Source organism: Trachymyrmex cornetzi, unplaced genomic scaffold (genome assembly GCF_001594075.2).
Source record: "Trachymyrmex cornetzi isolate Tcor2-1 unplaced genomic scaffold, Tcor1.1 scaffold913, whole genome shotgun sequence".
NCBI classification, from domain to species: domain Eukaryota; kingdom Metazoa; phylum Arthropoda; class Insecta; order Hymenoptera; family Formicidae; genus Trachymyrmex; species Trachymyrmex cornetzi.
The window spans coordinates 93,365-114,831 of NW_017300260.1; the positions used below are offsets into that span (position 1 = coordinate 93,365).

Consider the following 21,467-nt stretch of genomic DNA (forward strand, 5'->3'; position numbering starts at 1 on the left):
TGTTAAAAATCTACACAAAATTAACAAGGACTAATTTGACACATGTACGAAATTTTTACTAATGTAAACGTCCCATTGACCGGACATGTCCTAATCTATGTCCAGAAACACTTATATAAGCAGGTCAAATTTAAAGCCAATATCAGATTACAATATGTATAATATGTCACTGCGCGTAGCTTAGCGCCGAGATACTGCCAGTGTCTCCAGATCATATATATAATCAGGGAATGAAAGGTTACTTTTTAAAAGTAACAAGTTACAGTTACTCGTTATCGAGTAGAAAAAGTAACAAGTTACCGTTACTAGTTGCCGATTTTTAAAAGTAACTGGTTATAGTTACCGTTATTTGAGAAAGTAAATTTTCGTTACTTTTTCGTTATTTTTTTTTAAATCTACGACCGCCAAGCACAACGGATAGGCCTAGGGGCTTCTCTAGTCTCAAGCACTATGCACTGTAAAAAATTGTTGTATAAAATTATAACTATTATAGTGGATAATTTTAAGACCTACTATAATAGTTGTAAACGTTCACACGTTTGTAAATTCGCAATATGCAAATAATAATTTCTTGGTTTGTAACTAAGCAGATGGAAGTACAATTACAATGTGTATGTGTAGTTACAGGAACGATAATATGACAATACATTTCGCAGTATATATTATTATACATTTAACAATAATACGCGAAAAATTTCTGTTAGTATATTACGTAATATTACTAAAATTTGGATAATTACAGAAAATATTCAAAATATCCTGCTATTTACATAATTTTCAATATAAAATAAGATATATTTACACAATAAAAACAAATTTACATAATTTTTGTGGAATTACATAATTTCTGTAAAATTGCATGATTTTTTATATTTACAGGACTAATCATATAATCTATTTTATATCTATTATATGTGTAAATTTACGAAATTTTTTTACAGTGTAAGTGGCTTGTGTCGTATCTTGTCCAATCATGTGCAAAGTAACGATAAAAGTAACTGTAAAATTCGTTATCGTTACTAAAAAAATATAACTTCGTTACCGTTCCAGTTACTAAAGAAAAAAAGTAACGCAGGTTACTAGTAAAGTTACTAAAATAAATTACTAAAATAAGTTACTAAAATAAGTTACTAGTAAAGTTACCGAAAAAGTAACTTGTAACTGTAACTTCGTTACAAGTAACGAGTTACTTCCATTCCCTATATATATTATTATAATTTAATTGGAATTTTTAAATATAATTAAATTATAATATTGTAATAAAAAGAGAAGAATTTGAGATTAATAATAATAAAAAATTATGTGTAAATGTCCGAGCATAAGTACATGTTCGGTCATTAGGACGTTTACCTTATATACGTCTCATTCCGGATGACAAAGCACTGGTAGCAGACCGATTCTTTTGCATCTATTCCACGACAAATCGCATGACGTCGACACTTTCTTGAAAACGGATATTGTTCTCCTTTGCCCGCATTTAATTTTATTTCCATTGAACCGATATTCGTAGACATTACCCCCGTCTCAATGAGGCGATCTCTCTTTCTTCTTCTTCTCCTCCTCCCGTTTCCATCCCGCGTTCTCTTTATTTCTCTGTCAACGTAGCTACGGAGACACAGACGGCAGGATCCTGAACGAAGGAGCGTAAACGGATTAAGAGGGTTCTGCCGGATGACTAAGTTTTAGCCAGACCAGCGCTGGCGCCAAATCCAATTTGATCTTAACGTTAACTCGATCTCGCGTACGGTTACACGCTGAATTAACCGTCGTTGACAACCGTGAGCCGCTGGCCAATAGCTCAAAAGTATTCCTTACGGACTTAACAATATGTTCCAACAAGTGGCATCCATATCAATACCGATCATGTTTGCGAATTCGTAAAATAAGAACGATTCAAGACGACCGATAATTGCGCCGTCAAGATTAATCAGGTTCTGTTATTGGGAAAGGGCTTCGCACCGATTACAATCGACGAGATTAAGACGAGTTAAGGAAATCCCTTCCTGGCTGCAGCGTCGAGACCGTGTTTCGCGAAACGAGGTCTCCTTCGGGACGATTATCAGCTAAGGGTGGTAGGCTGGAGGATCCGGCAAAAATTCGGGAGAGCAGGATGAATTCGGTCCGAGTCCCGGTCCGGTTTATCGAGCTGGAACAACAAGCGGCAATCAGGCATAACTCGATCATTTCATTCTTCCGTGTCTTCCTCCTTTCGTCGCCCCGTGTTACGACGGTGCGCGACGCTCGCGAGATACACAGGCACCGCACGTATACCAATCCGCGACAGCCGAGGATTCACCCCCGTATCCTCCCCGAAGAGAGGAGAGTGTCTCTCTTTTTCTCCCGTCGAGTCCCTCGTATTCCTCATCCTGACGAAATCGAGAATTCCAAATCCCAAATCCCAAACATCTCCCGAGCGGAGCGCGGCTACACGCGAGCGGAATATTTTTCGGGAGATTGCGACTGGAAGGGTCGTTATTGAAGACGGTACAGCTCGCCGGATGCCGGCGCTGTCGCACAAAGACCGGGATAACAATTCTCAAAGCACTTGCTCATAGTAAAAGCCCGTGTATAAATGTGTAGGTATGTCACATTAGAATGTCACACAGGTTTACTTTTGGACGCATTGTCCTGTCCGTGTCCGCTTATAAATATGCACCCTCGATTGGTACAAGCGATTGATCAATTTCGGCAAGTATACATCGGTCACGACTGGACCAATCAATGGAAAAAGATGCATACCTTCATAATTTCCGAAAAAAAAAAAAAAAAACAATTGCAGTTATCAAAGATGATTATGAATAACGTTATAATCGTTAATTGCTAAAAGACCAGCAAGATTCGATTCAAAACTTTCATTGGGATATCGCTTGTTTACTTCAAAAAGAATATAGAAACTTTAATTTTCGAGTTATTATCATGGAAAAGTTAAGTAAACGTTATCCTATTAATCATCAAAAGTGAACTGACATAAAAAATCGTCAAAACGTATCAACTTTCGATTTTAAAAAGTTATCACAAATCAAAAAGATGGTTTTTTTAAAAAATGGTTTTTATTAGTTATGAAAATGATAAAAATTGTATTAGATCATGTTAAGAATATACTCTTATATCGCCGATATTATTTAACTAATCAATAATTTTCTATCAAGTTGAGAAATACTTAAAGATATTTGATATACCTTCAAGTTGAGAAATATTTAATATATCTTCCTTAGTTTTTCATTTTTCTGAAAAACTTAATCTTTTTATTACTTTTGAAATAAAGAAGATATATTAAGTATTTCTGCTTATATATATATAAAACTCTCATAAATTCTGTTCTATTAATTTCTATTTCTTCCATTGCTCCTTTCGTTTACAGTTTTTTTAATAATTAGTTACGGCTCTCGATTACGTGATATTCCGAATTACTTTGATTCCGCTCCGAAACTTCTGTAATCCTCACATATCCGCATGACAGTTAAATGAACTATCGACGATCGAGTTAGGCGGATACCGAATGACCTCGGGCTTAGGATTTGCCACGATTCTCCTTTTACACGGTTCCCTCACACCATGCAATATTATTCGGTCCACTTGTCGGCACCCCTCGGTCGTGCCTGCTGCCCCTATGCGAGCTTCTCCCCGTGGCCGCCCCTTGTAATCCTGTTACCAACCTCTACGCACCTATGCATTCGCGTACCCACGCGAGTGTCTCTGTTCCCTCACGCTTTGTACGCCAAAAAATAGCGTACCCTTGCGAATGCGAACTTTGCTCGATGTGCATTCGTCAAATGAACCGACGGGGCGATGAAGTGATGACTCTTCTGTGTTAAAACTGAAGATCTTCAAAGACTAATGCTCGTTTCTGCCAGTATAGATTAATCCCTCAGAAAGCTGACGTCAAAATCTGTAACAGTTATGCTGACGCTGGGTCTGTGAGGTCCATTTAATTTATGCTAATTAAAAGGCACTAATTAATTTCAAAGAATCAAAATGACATGACAAAATAAATAATAACAATAAGTATATGTATAATAAGAATAATTCAAATTTGTAGATATATAATGTATAAAAAAAATTGAATTTATAATTAATTTATTAAATTTTGACAAATATTATAAATAAACAAATATTCGAATAGACCCATCAACTTCGAAGGATTAATCTTATTGTTAATTTAACGTTTTTTTCAAATTCTCAGAATTAGTAAAAAGTAAGTTAAACCAAGATTAAAGTTAATTTCTACATTTGGAAATGTAGAAATGTAGAAATCAACATTGGTGAAAATTGATATAAAGATATAATTGACGCCGCATAACCGATTCGATTAGATAATCATTTCCCCACATTTAAGACTGCGGTAACGACGAGACAATTGATGGACCGTTCATACGACGTAAAAAAATTCGGAAAAAAATACGCGATCGTGCGTTAATCAAGCCACGATCAGTGCGAGGCATCAAAGGACGTCCGATCGAATTGGAAATTCATTGCATGCAAATCACAAAGAGAGAAATTTATTTCCTCCTTTATATCCGCGCGATCCCTCTGCTTCTCAATCGTTTCTTTCCCTACCTCTCTTCCTCTCTCCCTTCTTCCGTTCCTTCCTTCCTGTCAAACCGAGCTCGTAGCCGCAAATTAGCTGCTCACGCGGCGGCTAAAAGAAAATTAAAAGAGGGTTCCCGCCTCTCGGCAACCCCTTCTTTTTCCTGCCTCTGCCTTGGTTCTCCCTTGTTTTTAATATCCCGAGAGGCGCGGCTTCCTCCTCGCGAAATTTCAAGATCCCACTACCATTTTTGCGTCGTACGTCTGCCATGCTCGAGACGTGAATATACGGAAAGGATAGTTTTGTGCTGAAATATCTAAAAATTTGAATAGATTTGAAAATAATGTTGTTTAAACCATCAAAATAGTTATATAATACATTCAAACTAGTTGTAAGAATGTTAAAATTTTCTTTGCAGCATTTAACGCTAAGCATTTTACATAATTATTTTGAACATAATGAACAAAGATCATATCCGGTCAAAGTGGATTTTGATGCTTAATAATATTTTTCTGTGAATTTTACAATTTCCAATTCAAGTAAATTACGAGCGCCGATTGTTTGCACTGGAAAAAAGTCTGATTGCATTAATCAAAAAAAAATTCTGTGTTCTAAAAAATATCGGTGTTTAACATTATACAGTATTTATTTTCACTGTATGTACATGATGTAAATTTAATATTATGGGTTTTTAATCCACACCAAGATGATATTAATATAAGCAGCAAATGTTACAACTCTACATTCAGGGCTGAGCACATTTCAAATACTTGTATTTGAAATACATTATTTGAAATACAAATACTATTTTAAATATTGTATTTCAAATACAACACAAAATGTATTTTATATTTTGTATTTCAAGAAGGTTATTCAATGTATTTTGTATTTCAAATATAATTTCAATGTATTTTGTATTTGAAATACAAAAAAATCCTTGATAATGATCCTTGACAACAATAATAGTAACTTAAATTTTTTTTTCATATAACAGCGATACTGATTATTTTCGTTAACCTTCAAGCAGTGTCAAGTCATCAGTGTTATCAAATCTTATAATCTCGTACAAAAAAATAAGTTTCTCGTAAGGTTCTCGTGCGGTTGGTAGCATAGAACAATACTTTTAAAGAGTACAAGAGAGTGAAGCCCCAGACACAATGCGAGGAAATAGTGTGAAGTGACATTGTTATTTTTTGTTCAATTATTATGTTATGTTCTCAGTGTTTCCTGCCAACTTTTGTTTCGAAGGATTATACTATATTAGAATTATTTTACTGCAATGTTTAATTATATTTGCTTATTACTCTGTTTAACAATCAGTATCGTATAATTTTTCTTCACAGTTTCGATACTATCACAATATTTTTATAGCGATGAATTCGTACGATTTCATTATTTATATCATCTATCAAACATTGTTATTAATTTTTTATGATAAGGCACATAATGTCGGGATATTTATGAGAAATAACTGAAACAAATCAGTTACTTTGTTCCAGTCTTACTTTGTGTATTTACAATTAAAAAATTGAAAATATTTTATATTTTGTATTTTAAAATAATATTTTGTATTTAAAATACAAATTTTAAAAGTATTTTGCATTTTGTATTTCAAAATTGAAAAATCGTAAGTATTTTGTATCTTGTATTTCAAATACTAAGATTGTCAATATTTTGTATCCTGTATTTAAAATACTAAGGTTGCTAGTATTTTGTATTTTGTATTTCAAATACTTTAATGATGCATTTTGCCCAGCCCTGTCTATATTTAATATAATATTAACACCAACACAGTAAGAATTATGTATACATCGCATGGGTATTAAATCCATGCCGATATTTTTTACAGTATGGTTGAAAATGGACAAATCAAAATTTTCTAATAACTAATTAAATCTATTAATCTTCTAGTTTTAACTAGAATTCTGATTGGTATGATTGGCATGAAACTAGAATTTTACTATATTCTGATTGGTATGATCAGCACCTTTGTTCATTTTCAAATAGAAATTTTTCTTAATATGTCAATAATTACTTTGATGATTTAACAAAATAATTATTTTCAGATTTGTATCTAGCTACCCGGGAAAACATATTTTATATATACTTATATACAATTATGTAAAATTATATATAATTTTATATGTAAGTTTATACATAATTATATATAAATATATATAATTAAACACAATTATATATAAAACATTTTTTCCCGGGTAAGTTTTTAGATACTTCAGTAAACTCATATGGTTTTTTGCTTCTTTCCATGTATAGGAATCGAACGCGAGCGAGAATAGTCCTTTATAAATAATTCTGAATTTCATGAATTAGCAAGGCGACACCATACGGTGTTGACTCTTGATGATTCATCATCCGCGATTCACCACGCGTGACAATACGCGCGTATACACACATAATTTACACGAAACATAACAATAACGTCTACTTACAAGCTATGTAAGTGTACATTAGTACAAAGGAATCCCGTAACGACAATTTTCATCTTCCCTTATCGCAGCGATCAACGCATGTGTTAATTACGCGTGTCACGACAGCGCGACCCAATGAAGTCGCCAATGCTTAATTAAGTATAACGCAAGTGAGATGGAAAAAAAATAAAATTGAGTTAAATAAAAAGCGGCGGTCTACTGATGAATGATCGATTGTCTACGGTCTCGCATAACGATTCAGCTAAATGCGAACCAACGTGTCAAAGCTATGCGGGAAACGTAATACGCTTCATGAAGATAGAAGAAATTAGAGAAACAGGGGACCAATACCAGAAGCCGATTCCGTCATGCCGATTCAGCCGGGTGGTCTGTTATTACAGTTGTAAGCGTCGAACTTAATCTGCTCCGGATCGGAGCGCGGAGCACCATATGCATCCCCTGTTATACTCGTAATCCAGTAAAGATGCAAATTCCTGCTGTCTCAGCGTCGAGCGGATGGGAAGAAAAACGGACGACGTATATGCGCGCGGTCGGATTTAACCGCGGCGTATTCTGTTGCATACGTAACGGGAAAATCCGGGGACACAGGGAGCCTCCAGGGGAGAACCCGAAAGGCGGAGTAGTCAGTAGTTACAAGCACCGGGTTGCAGCAGTCGGGCTCGGGGGTGTAATGTGCTACCCACAGGCAAATATTCGCAGATGTGAGCCGAGAGCAACGAAAATTCGGCTTTGCAACGCTCGTGCCATGGCGTACCAGCTAACAGGATTTATTTGTATCTACGTGTACGTACCGCGTTCCGCATTTCAAAGCCTTCTCTCTCTCTTTCTCTCTCTCTCTCTCTCTCTCTCTCTCTCTTTCTCTTTCGCTGTATTAAGCGGGGTGGATTATATGTGGCGAGTAGGTATAGTGTAATGGGTACACACTGTACATTCACATGCAACGTACATGGACATAGATGAAATAGAGAGAGAGAGAGAGAGAGAGAGAGAGAGAGAACTGAGCTAACTAACGGGCTAGCAGTTCATTAGAGATCGCTAAACTCTAGGGCGGCCCTCCCCTCCTTGTAAAGGGGAATGAGGATTTCGTTATTGCGCGATATGCGTTTTGTTCGGACGTGAGAGACGGTCTCTCGCCGAATTTTCGCTAAGAGCAGATACACATCGAATTTTAATGCACACGCGCGCGCATACATGAATTCATCTACGTTTTTTAAAAGAACGATTTTGCTCAATATCTAAAAATTTAGGTAGATTCGACAATAAACATCTAAGTAAAACATCTAAGTAATTATATAGAAAACTCAAACCTGATGAGAAATGATGCAAAAAGTTTTGGCATTCTAGCAACCAACTTGAAAATTTTATATAATTATTTGAATAGTTCAACAAAATTATTTTCAGATACTATACATGGACGTATTGAAAATTTATTTTTGGAGAGGAGGGGATATTAATCAATTCTGTTATCACATAAATAACAATTTTTGTATTAATGAATCTTTTGAATATTTTTTTTTTAGATCTTATAGTTAAAATATCTCCCTCTCTATCCTAATTTTGAATGAGAAAAATTTTAGGTTTTTATTTCATAACTTTTACTTTTTTCCTAAAGAAAGCAAAATGCAGTTGTTAAAATCAAAATGTGTAATTCTTTTTAATGTTGCTATTGTTATTATTACGTACAAAATATTTGTAATCATTTTCCTAGAAAAAGAAATTTTTCAAAAATTCATAAAATGACATAGAAATGTTTCCTGTATAAGAAACATTACATTAAATATCATTAAAAATGTAATATTGAAGTTAAATAAAAAGGAAAAGAAAAATGATAAATAAAGTAAAGAAGATAAAATTTCATTTAACAAAATTTACAAAATTATAGAATTATGTGACGATTTTTTTCCAAAGCAATTTAACACATTGTTAACATTTATAGTATATCTGACTTTTTCTTGCTTTCCAGACAAAATTTTACGATTTTCCTTGATACTTTCAACAATTCTATTGAAATTGCTATTAATGTTGCTAACACTGCATTTAATTGTTAAGTTGGTAGTATTCCAAAATTGCGTAGATGCGCATGATGTACGCATACTAAACATCTTTAAAGCCAAGAATTTATTTAATTTTCCAGAAAATTTTGCAAAATCCCCTGATTTTTCCCTGATTTATAGTTTTATATGTGGCAATTCTGAGATCGTCTGAATGGCACGATTCTTATGTTGATTTATTGTGACATACCAAAGATAATAGGCACACAAATATTCTATTTTTTTAACCATTAAAGTGTAGTAAACTTTTATGTGAGTCCAATAACACTGCAAAATTTTAAGCTTTCCCTTATTCGTATGTCCTGTATTGCTGAAAGCGTTATGTTATGAGTACATTAAAATTATAAATATAATTAAAATAATGATTTATGTAACATTAATTTAAATAAATTAAAGTTTACATTTATTATCCGTTTTAGTATATATTAAAACGAGTCAATGCGGTTTGGTACATATATTGGAGGCACATTAATAATAGGGCCATCGCCCCATAGAGAGGTATACTAATCGGAAGAAAAAGAACATTTTATTTTTAACAAAAACATTATATGAAATATTAATTTTTTTTAGATTAAACAAATATTATAATAAAAAAATATTACAAAACCGATTGATTTCAAGCAGACAAAATTATAAAGCTACAATATTTAATAATTAATTAAGTAATGAGTAAATTGGCTTAAAGACACCCTAATAAACAGTTACCCTACCTAAATTTTTAGCTAGATACAGATACTTTAGCAATACTATTCTGTATACGTCTTTGCACATACAAATGCGTACAACTATAACGGAGACAGTATCGATTCCATTGAATCGTGCATGAAGACGTGTTTCCTCGTATACCGATATCCGTGTCGCACAGCCGGAAACGTTGCGAGTCGGAAACAAGGCCCCGCATTGACGAAGGGAAGAAAAGGATGAATGGCGGCGAAGACCAAAGGATCCTCCTCGAAGATCGATCGCGGCGGCGACGGTTGTCGATGTAGACATCTATCGATCCAATGCCGATAATCTACGGATCTCCGGCTCTTCGGCCGGATGGCAGCGAGTTATTATGTAATGGGACAACATATGCGGCAATATAAAATCGGCTTCGTAATGTCGTGACTCGTGACGCGTCTCTCCGCGCACGGCATGAGAGAGGTAAGATCCGTGTACAATGCACGAAACGACAGATAGACGCGCACGCTGAGTGTATCCACCGATACAAATAAATGATTGAGATCCTTGATACATCGGACCACCAACGAATAGGAGATATACACGCCGTGGCACGGCACGGTAAATTAACTGTAAACAGTGCTCAATGTGTCGCAGCCAAGATAGTATCTTGACGTCTCGTCGCGTGGTTAAAACGGTTTGATAAAGACAAGCGCCGCGCCGGTTGAAACAGCTTGATAAAAGTAACCTTTGGCTGCACTTAGCAGAAAAAGCGACTTTGCAACTGTTTTAAGATTCTTGAATATAATTGGTTTAAACATTTAGATCCAATGAAGAACTAAACAAAAATTAATCATTGAAGAATCTCTTACGGTACAGACCATTATTAAGCTTGTTCTTTTTAGCTAAACTTCTTGTACAGTTTATTTCTCTTTCTCTTTTTTTTTCTTCAACGTGGAAAAAAAAAGAAAGATAAAGGCCTGTATTCAGAACGCACTTTTATCTCTGAAATTCTATAATATGCGTGACGTAAAGTATAGTATGTTAACATGCTAACATCATTGTAAGCGCGTTCTGAATACGGGCCAAATTGTGCAAGAAATTCAGCTAAAAAGAACAGACCCATTGCAACAACATTGCGATCAATTGTGACGTTCCAGTAACATTATTGTAACATTTTCAATGTTATTACAATATTGCTAGAACTTTGCAATATTGCTGAAATGTGATCTATATACTGTATATGGAATTCTTTAATGATTGGTTTTTATCCTTATTAGTTTTTTGTTAAACCTAAATATACTGCAAACTTCGGTGCTGTATGGAATCTTATAACAGCTACTTGCGCGCAAGGCTGCTTTTTCTATAATACTAAACGGAGTCAAAAAGTTATGCTATCGTTCGATAGTGTTGCCGAGACGCCGCAAAAATTTTTCGGACGCTGCAAGGATCGAGAATCGAAAGCTTTTCAGCACAAGCGAGATAGGATAGATTGGTGGTGGACCGATCGGTATATTCCCTCTCGCGATTCCCCAGTCCGTATTAGGTCGCACACGAATCTATCATCTTCCGAAAGGCGTGCCGAAGCCCTCCTTTGAGAGGTCAGGATCCATCAATCCAAAGTTGTATGCAGACGCACCGGGACCACCGCTGGGAACGCTGGCGAACAACAATTTGCCGAGTCATCCTCGGCTGATCTTGGCACATTCGTCAACCCCATGGTTTCGTGTGTCACCTCCTCGGGCTGATGTGGGAGAGATCTGGTAATTCGTGAATTCAACACAAATTCAAGAGCCCCGCGCCAGTGGCGTAGCCAGAATTCTCGGATCCTCGTGTGAAGAGTTTGCGAACAATCTTACATGAAAAGAACTGTACTTTTTAAATATAAATATATGAAATCTTAATTTTGTCCGAAAAATAAAGGTAGGTATAATATAAGTAATATTAAGACTATTTTAATAATTGACTTATTCACGTAATCATGTACGATACTGATTATTAGAATAATAGAAATTTTTACAGCATTGCTCATCATGTTTGAGTTACCCACATAATTATTTTGATGATCAACAAAATTCTTTTCAACATTGAGAGAAAATCGACTGATGAGATATTAAATACGCGTAAGTAAAAAAGGTTATATTCGATAACGAAGCAATTCTTCGAGCAATATCTAATCATATTTCTTTTGTGAATTTATTTCCAGTTCAAGACGTGTGCCGATTATTTGTCGGTCTTGAAATACAATCCTAAATCGGAGTAGTAATATCATAAGTAATTAAAAAATTTTGCTCATAGGCATTTTACAATTAGAAGAATTCTTTTCAGATCTGTATATTTAGCTAAATTTTTTAAACTAGATATTTCAACTATAGTTTTAAAAGAAGCCGTCTTTTTCAAATTGCAGAAAGAAAATTAAAATTATTTTCTTTTCGGGAAGAAGCAAATATGACAGATCTTACGAACACATATAAATTTTTCTAACAAATTTTTCTATTCGTGGGAAAGGAACCGGGAAAATCAGCAGAAAAATTGAAAAAAAGGTTTTTTTTCCGAAATTTTAAAATTATAGTTTCAATAAAATCGTTTTTTCCGTGTACTTTCATAATTTCCAACGCTTGTAAAAACGCATTAAGTCCCAGTTGCACCAATGTCACTTTGACTTTAAGCAAGGCTTAAAACTCTCTCTGTCTTTGTCTCTCTTTCGCTTAAAAACGAGACAGAGAGTTTTAAGCCTCGCTTAAAGTCAAAGTAACGTTGGTGCAATCGGGCCTAAGTCGCAAGTAACGGACGACATATTTTTAAAGTGGATTCTTTAGATGTGTTCTCTCTCTACTATTTTTTCGCAATCATAAATAGAATATAGTGTAATCACCGAGAATCGTTTCGACCCCGGATTCCGCTTTAATAAAAAGAACGAGGGTCTATCCTCAGGCGATACGCGAACTCTGATGAATCCCCGATGTTGTCCCGACTACCAGAAGACGGCAGCCGTCTTCCTGGCGCGTATATTCTTTAACGATCGCATCAACGATCATAAAATCCGCGATCTCTGATTAGCCGAGAAATGGCGGCGAGAGGGATGACCAAAATAAATTTCAAGCTTCGACCTTAATGACGGGGGGCGTGTTTATGGTTTGTATAGATATAAGTATTTACTGTCGCCTAGTTTTTGTACGGTTTTATAGAGCCCGCGGCTCCTGAATCCTCTTACTCTTCATTAGACCTTGATTGCCGTCAGGTCGCTATTATAGTCGCACTACTTGTCATCCGTGCACATCAAACATATTAGACATAGTCTCGATACATTTAAAGAAAAAGACATGATGATGAGACAGTGGTAATTATATAGGTGATAAATGTACAAATTTTATATGTAAAATTAATGTATGTAATTGAATAAATAATAAGTTATTATGATCATAAAATAATTTATTCAACTGTATATATTATTTCTACATACTTAAGGAAGTTGTAAAGCAAATGCAATAAGTTAAGAATTACTTGAAAAAATTACAGATTATTCTAAATTGCATTTAAAAGTAATACAAAAAAATTAGAGATAGCTGATCATCTGGATCAAAAGTCACTTCAATAAAAAGTAATATTTTTTAAATTTGTACTCTAATAGAAATATACGAAAATGTATTACAAAATAATGATAAAAATCTCAATTTTTTTTATATAAGTATTTTATGAATTCAAAAATATTTATGTTATATTGAAATGCAGACATTAATTGTTCAGTAAATAAACAAAATATTTATGTGTTATAAACTAATTGATGAATCTGAATGAAACTCTGCACAAGTCATTTTTAGTACTTAAAATATTTGTATAAAAGATTTAGATTTTTGTTATTTAAAAAATTTTTGTTTATAACAATAAAACCAATATCAAATAAAATAAATAATCTATAAAAATGTATTGCTTAATAAAAATAGAATATTATAAATACAACTGTGTTTTATGCCCTTACAACTTCCTTAAGTTAAACAAAAAGTCACGAGGACATCAAAACGATTTCAAAATAATTATTAAAAAACACTTTCCGATCAATTACAGTTTATTTTAACGTCATTTGACATTATCATGATCTGTTGTTCTGCTTGAGTACACAGAAAGAACAATTTTGCTGGAAAATCTAAACTTTTGCTGGACACACATTTAAAAATAATTTAGTTGGACCATCAAAATAATTATGTTAGAAATTAAAAAATTATAATACAATTAAAATATGCTGCGCAAAATTTTGTTATTCTAGTAATTAGTTTGAGTTTCCAACAAAATTATTTTCAGATTTATATCCAGCAAAATTTTATATCTTTCAGCAAAAAATCATTCTTTCCATGTAATAGAAAACTTGTATAGTTATTATCTATATAATTGTTACCAATGTTTTTTCCTAATTGTAAATGTACTGGATAAATATTTCATGCTTTACCTCGGATACTATTCAAATATCGATATTCGGCAAGTCAGAATAGAAGAAAGAATATTCTACATTTCTAAAACGATGATTTGCGGACTCGATCGAAAGCCCGACTGCCGTCGCGTCGCCAAGCCTCGAATGAGCCCCCGCGCGAACTGAGATTATAAATCAGGTAATCAACCGCTATAAAAGTCCACCCACACGAGCGCGGGTGCTTTTTCGCTGGGACCTCGCGCGACTTTTGTGCACGGTATTCGAATCGCACCTATCCTTAAAATCTCGTGATACGGCAACGATTCGCCACGCCGGGGGTACAGACCGCGACGACTGGATGTCTGGTCCCCCAACAAAGCGTGTCGGTGGTCGTTGGTGATAAAGAGGAACGCCGGTTGAATCGCAGCCTCCGTAATTTTCTATGCAGTTTACAGTCAAGAATATCATTTTGCGCTATTTTTAATACTTCGTCGGCAAACTTGGACTTAAAAGCATAGTCGATATTTTGATCGTGAATTCTGATAAATTTAAATTTGTAACAAATAAGTGAAATACAATCCAACTTTTACGATAGTAAAAATTCGTTGTTAAAGTCTCTCTCTTCACAAATATGCAGAAATTTTTTTCAGATCTATACAGTTCAGAACAATATAAAAATCTGCACTGAAGCTCAAAAACTTACATTGTTGGAAGGTTCTTCATTGTTAATTTCGTGCAGATATAAGCGAATAATTTTCTTTTATAGTTCCCTTAATCATGCAAATTTTTTTCGGTTCTTTATTGTTTTTCGATAATAATTTCAATATATATCTATTGCAGACCGCGATAAAGATGTAGCTTCGACGTGAATAACCGAGATGTATCCTGATTAATATTCTTGTCATCTCGTCCGGGTCAATCATTCTACTCCACAGAGAGTGAGACGAGATGAAATAAAATCTGGAAATTCGGTTTACTCTGCTAGGGAAGACGACGGCTTTATTAATCCAATAATGATCGTCGCTTTCTCTATCTTACTTACTCACTCTATGGTAAGTAGAATGATTTTATTAGAATCTCTCTCGCAAGTAAAATGAAAAATGCACATTTCTAGAAGGCTCAAATTATGTCGTCGATCGTTTGCAAAGTAATTTAATTATAGAGATATATGGGATGGAATACGGCAATTCATAAACTTGATGGAGAACTGATAACATTTCCCTTTATTTTATAAACGTAGTTCGAACGGCGCATTTTATTACAAAAATAAGATTATAAAATGTAATTTCTTCTCTTAAAGTATCGCGTAATTACTATGGCGCGTATAAATGGTACTAATCTATTGCGACGTGATTATTGCAAAATTCATGTTGTATTGGACAATCGGGAAAACTTAAATCAGATTTCCCTTTTCAAAATTTATGTCTATTTCTACCAATGTAGATTAATTTTAATCTCAATTTTTAATTTACTCCTTATTTTTTTTTCTAATTTTTATAACTATATATAAAAAAAGATAAACAATAGATTAAACTGAGATCAAAGTTAATTTATATTGATAGAAAAGGGCATTAATCTTCATTTTATTATCTACCGTTTGCGAAATGATTATCATATTTTTTGTATAAATTTACATTTTGACTTCCACTTGTTACATTCCAATATTAACATTATGTATATACACAAATATACTCTCTATATATGCATATATCAAAAGATTTAACATCTGGCAAAATGCTGTATACAGATCTCAGTATTCGCATAAGAGTATGTATCATATATACAGCTGTTAAATATTTGATATAAGATTGGCTATCAACTTGAACATCTACATGATATTATATTATAATTGATATTTCATTGCATTTCTCTCCTCTCGGGAATGACGATGGTATATAAAATTACACTTCACGATATATCACGTGCATGTGGTTGTAACAATTCAGGAAAAGGAGAGGAGGAAAATCATGATATTTGACGTACCGGGAAATTATTGCATCTTGTCCGTGGTTTTTAATTAATTACGAAAATTATAAAGTCTTGCCTGCCAGAGCAGCGGCTTTAGAGAGCACAATCTGGATATCCATCGAGGGAAAATTCTAGATATAGAACATTATTATTTTTGACATGGCGCACCTTACTATATTCTGGTAATAATAATAGAAAATATAAATGCACGTGTATATATTAATAAAATATGTTTGTATCTCTCACCTGCAGGAGTTTAACATTTGTAGCAAAGTCGCCGGCCAGTAACTGATCCCTGAGTAATCTAAAAATACGTATGCATGTGCTAAGAGAACGACGAAAATTATTGCCAAAGACATGATAAAATTTATTTACTTACAGAATCATAGCACAGCAGATATGTATGAGGAAACTGAATCTATTCTCATCAGCAAACAAGGAATCCCATATCCTCATAACATCCGGCAGAGGAAATTCTTGCGAAAGGAGGAGCGTCAACCATCTTGTCCCAAGCACAAAAATAACAAGATACAATTAGGGAGAGTCAGCAATGAGAGATAAAAGCATGACAATAACGATAATAATCATCGATATACTACAGTATTACCTAAAGCTGTAATATTGCGGGCATAGCTCTTGCTGATGTAAACGCAACCAAATATCAGGATCATTGGCTCTAACTTGATTGGTCAATTTGCTCATCATCGAATTGATTCCAAATTCAGCTTCATCCAACGTCTTTATAAAGAAATCACGTATTTCAGCCATCAGATTAGTAAAACAGAAAAAAGTATCTGCCTCGGCGTGTTCTACAAAACATAAAATAGATATACATATAGATATCGCTATCAGCAGATGTCATTTATGCATTTCAATTGTTTTCATATAATATATACTTCTCCATGTAGGATCTGGATCACAAGCAAATGCGTGATATATAGGTCCAACTATTTCATTCATTCCCTGTACGTAACCTTGGCCGGGATTCAATTTAGCGTACAAGAAGAGTATTCTTTCCAAAACTTCCCAATGTGCTTCACCACCTTCGGACAATGGCGCGTAATCTTCTGTAGCCTTTCTGACAGAAACCGCTATCTAATAGATAAAATAATAATGTAGTAACATGAGCCGTATCTACAGGATGTTATGGAACTATCTTTTTTGTTTATAGGCGGTATTCATAGTCAGTTCTTATTTCAAAACTGTCTTAAGTAATGTCTTAAGTAGAGTCCGACCGAAATTTCAGTTTTGTTTTCAGTTTCGGTCAGTTTCGATAAAAAAATCAGGGTTTTGGTTCGATTTCGGTTTTGGCCGAAATTAAGAGAAAATTTCGGTGGGTTAATCAAAATTATACAAGTTGCAACACGCCGTTCAAAAAACGACTGTTCGATTTTAATTATTAACTCGTTGATTAAATTTGAGACAATTTGAGTATAAACTTGGATGTAATTCTAATAATAACTGCGATTTGATTTCTTTAAAAATTGAGGATGCAATATTATTATATTATTATATAGTTATATATTTTAATAAAATCTTGTTTTTTAAAGAGTACATAAATTTGTCATGATTTCTAAAAAATACAGTTCCTATAAAATTATTACAAAAATGTCGATTTTGACTCCGGCCCAAAAAAAATGTGACTCCGTTAGCTTCCCTCTCTCTCTTTTTTCTTTTAGTAAGACTTATGTAAATTGCAATTTTGGTTTCGCCGAAATTGAATAACAACCAAATATTTGTTTTCGGTTTCGGCCCGAAGTTAAAATGTGGTTTCGATTGGTCTCTAGTCTTAAGACGCTAATATTGCTCTATAGGCCGGAATTCATAGTTCTTATATTCAAGATCGTCTTAAGTAATGTCTTAAGTTGCTAATGCAGCCCTCTGATTAGTTCATGACATCTTAAGACTGTACTTAAGACGGTCTTAAATATAAGATCCGACTATGAATACCAAGTAGTCAGATCTTATATTCAAGACCGCCTTAAGGCGATGATAAAGCGTCCTGTTTTACCCACATTTCCATTCGGTGAAAAATTTCCGTATTGGATGTACGGATTGCAAAAGTATTATTATATAAACTAAAGCACGCACAAACAGGACTTCAGCTGCACTGGATTTCATGAAAAAATCGAAAAAAAATTTTAAATTCGTTAAAAATTCACTTACTTTTGACTTGTACAGCTGTCATCTCAGATATATATTTGCTTGATATAAGAGTTTTAGAGTCCATATCTTGAAAATAAGCGTGCAGCTGAGGTCACATTATTGAAACGAACGATACCGAATTTGTAGTAAGATTGAAAGTCTAGAAAAAAAGTATCGTCACCGAATAGAAAATACGTGTATACAGGTGCTTTGCGAAGACTTGGGACTGTCAACAGAGCCGAAATTCCGTGTAGCAGTAGCTGCGCGGCCTTGCGATAGATGTTGCTGGCATATGTTAGATAAGAATAGATGTATACGTTTGAATAAGACAGAATGATATACATTATATAATATAATGTAAAAACTAAATCAAAGATATCACCACTATTATCGAACTTGGAATTTAAAAAATCCGTACTATCGACCTTGATCGAGTTTGGTAATCGGTTTAGCATCCCCTTAAATACGGTCTTAAGAAGTCACGAATCAATCAGAGGGCTGCATTAGCGTCTTAAGACTTTACTTAAGATGGTCTCTGATTGGTTAGTGACTTCTTAAGACCGTATTTAAGACGGTCTCGAATATAAGATCTGACTATGAATATTGGCCTATAATACACAAGATATAAAAATATAAAGATTGTTTTTAAAGTTATCTTAGATAGAATTTATTACTCTACTTGCATCGATTATAATACCTGCTGCTTTCCACGTCAACGTAAGGGCAAAGATAAGTAAACTCTATTAATAAATTTAACAAAAAAATTAGTGATGGAAGCTTTAATCGTTTGTAGTTTTTTACCTTGGTCACTCCTAAGCCCTTCCTCTCAACGTTTGCGCTTTTCAGCACTGTGTGTTGAACTCTGTGGTGTAAACGCTGACCGTTAGCATTCACTATCTTTTGACATGGATAATCAGTGCCTTGTTGAAAAAATGATATGTCTGGACATAGTCGCCTGTACACGTAAAATTTATTTTTCTGATTCTCTGTGTTTTTATTAATACTTTGAAAAAAAAGCTGTCAAAATATTTATATAATTCGATACTCTTACCTAACATCTTTATCAATCTGAAGTAGAACTTCGTTATCTTTAAAGTACGTTTGCCACTTGCTATCTGGATTTAAATTGAGAGGATGATCGTGTAACGTTACATCGACTCGCTCTTTGTCATCGGTATTTGATTCTCCAGGCATAACAATGAGATCCTCTGTGAAACCATCAAATTCAAAAACATTATACATAAATTTGTATGTTCTTTTTAACATAATTACTCTTGCGTGTAGTGTTTCTGACATTCTAATATTATATGTATTCAAATTTTCATTCTTTGATGATTTTTATAATTAAATAAAGATTAATAATATTCTATACATCCTTTATGAATATTTAAGAAATTTATAAGACTGGAATATCCTTCACACAAATAAAATAATAAAGGGTTAATAAATGATACCAAAAAATATCTTCTTACCAATGAAAGTGTTGTACAACTCTCTTTTACGTTTTAAAGTCTCTATCCAATTAGACTTTATTGGTGGCAAATAGTTTAACAGCAGTTTCCAACATAAGGGCCTCAGCCCACCTGGCTCATCAGGTATGCCTGAGATATAAGAAAGAATGCAAGAGGATTATTATTATTAGATTATTAGTGTTAGTATTAGAGCATTATCATTAGATTATTAATATCAGTATTATCAGATTATTAGTATTAAGATGATTAATGCAAGCCATAAACATATTATCGTATCTGTAATGAACAAAACAAAAGGCTTGTTCTTTTTGGCTGAATTTCTTATGGGCCTTCTACGATAAGCCGCAAGTCAGAAGTTCTAAGTGATCTTAAGTCATAATCGGTGAAGTTGGCCAACTTGAACGACTTGGTTAAGACTAGTTAAGACTTCTGATGTTCTGACTTGTGGCTTATTGTAGAAGACCCATTAGACTTCTCCACCAATGGACCACAACTGATGGTTCTCCATCAATATATGATTAACTGTAATCTCGATCTTAATTTAATGTTTATCTTTTTTTAATTCTTGGAATTGAATAATTGAACCTAGATTAAAGTTAATCTTACATTAGTGGAAGTGAGCTTTACATGGTTCATTGTTTTCTGTTCTCCAATGTGGAGAAAAAAAGAAAAACGAATCATATAAGAAGTTTAGCTCAAAAGAACAGGCCTAAAGAGTTATGGTGAATTTGATCATTCTCCACTGAATTAATACATAGGCTGCTTTAACATCGTGCATTTGATAAGCGTACTAATTAGTAACTTTCTGTTAAATTATTTTAATTTCAGCCATGTATTTAAAGAATGATGTACTGAATTGATACAATATGCATCAAGATGATTACTTTAATACACATATCATGTATACGTATTACATGTATTGCCAAAATTAAGATAATTTAATAAAAAATTACTAGTTAATACGCGTGTTGAGTACATGATGTAAATTAGGCCATAAAGCAGCCTTTACGATGTTTTAATTCAATGGAGTGTGAATGATCAAATTCACCATAACTCCCCTGATAGCCAAACCTGCAGAGACAGATTTTGAGCAGAGCCTACTATCAATTTTTGATTACAAAAAGGCAACAAATTATACACAGAGTTTGTACTATCAGACAATGTCAACAAACTGCTGTCAAAAATATGATAAAACCTGCTGACATGCTATGCCAGCAAATTGGTGACAGAAACCGAACAGAGTCTGCTGCATAACCTGTTAACAGATTGCGAACAAAAACCAAGCAGAGCCTGCTGACCTAATCTGACAGCAGATTGGCAGCAAAAACCGAGCAAGATCTGCCATTTTTCATATACAGCCTCGCCACAAGATGGACTTACTTCTCGTAAGAAGAAAACATCCAAGAGTCCTATAAGAATTGGCATATGTAAATCGAATAAGCAAATCTTTTAGAAATTCCCAAGCTCTTTTGGAATGTGCTTTCTGAAACTCTGAATATTTTTTTTACTATTTTATAACTTTCTCATGTGTATTTTGAAATATGAAACTAATCAATAAATAATATTTTAGAAATAAAACTATATTGATTGTTTCCAGTTTTTACACCAGCATATATAATTATGTGTATAATTATATACAGGGTGACCCATTATAACTTAGACAGCCAAATAACTCGAAACATTGCGATTAAATAAAAAAAATGTTTAAAACAAAAATTGTTGGATATGAAGGGGCTGATTGAACTATGACCTTGACAATGACCTTGACCTTCATTTTCAAGGTTA

At 33.8% G+C, this 21,467-nt stretch overlaps 1 protein-coding gene across 2 annotated transcripts in view; it reads right to left on the reverse strand.

Annotated features, from left to right (window-relative positions):
- Positions 1 to 15,669: 15,669 nt before the first annotated feature.
- LOC108769499 (TBC1 domain family member 13) overlaps positions 15,670 to 21,467 on the reverse strand; it is a 7,660-nt gene continuing 1,862 nt past the window's right edge. Inside the window, exons 3-11 of one of the 2 annotated variants that reach the window (XM_018520518.1) lie at positions 19,683 to 19,811; positions 19,262 to 19,418; positions 19,012 to 19,165; positions 18,908 to 18,910; positions 16,962 to 17,160; positions 16,673 to 16,874; positions 16,445 to 16,567; positions 16,312 to 16,369; positions 15,670 to 16,196 (exon numbers count right to left, since the gene is read on the reverse strand). In XM_018520518.1, the coding sequence (XP_018376020.1) occupies positions 16,128 to 16,196; positions 16,312 to 16,369; positions 16,445 to 16,567; positions 16,673 to 16,874; positions 16,962 to 17,160; positions 18,908 to 18,910; positions 19,012 to 19,165; positions 19,262 to 19,418; positions 19,683 to 19,811 (1,094 nt within the window). In that variant the 3' untranslated portion in view covers positions 15,670 to 16,127. The remainder of the gene's footprint in view (positions 16,197 to 16,311; positions 16,370 to 16,444; positions 16,568 to 16,672; positions 16,875 to 16,961; positions 17,161 to 18,907; positions 18,911 to 19,011; positions 19,166 to 19,261; positions 19,419 to 19,682; positions 19,812 to 21,467) is intronic. The other variant, XM_018520519.1, reaches the window with a different exon arrangement.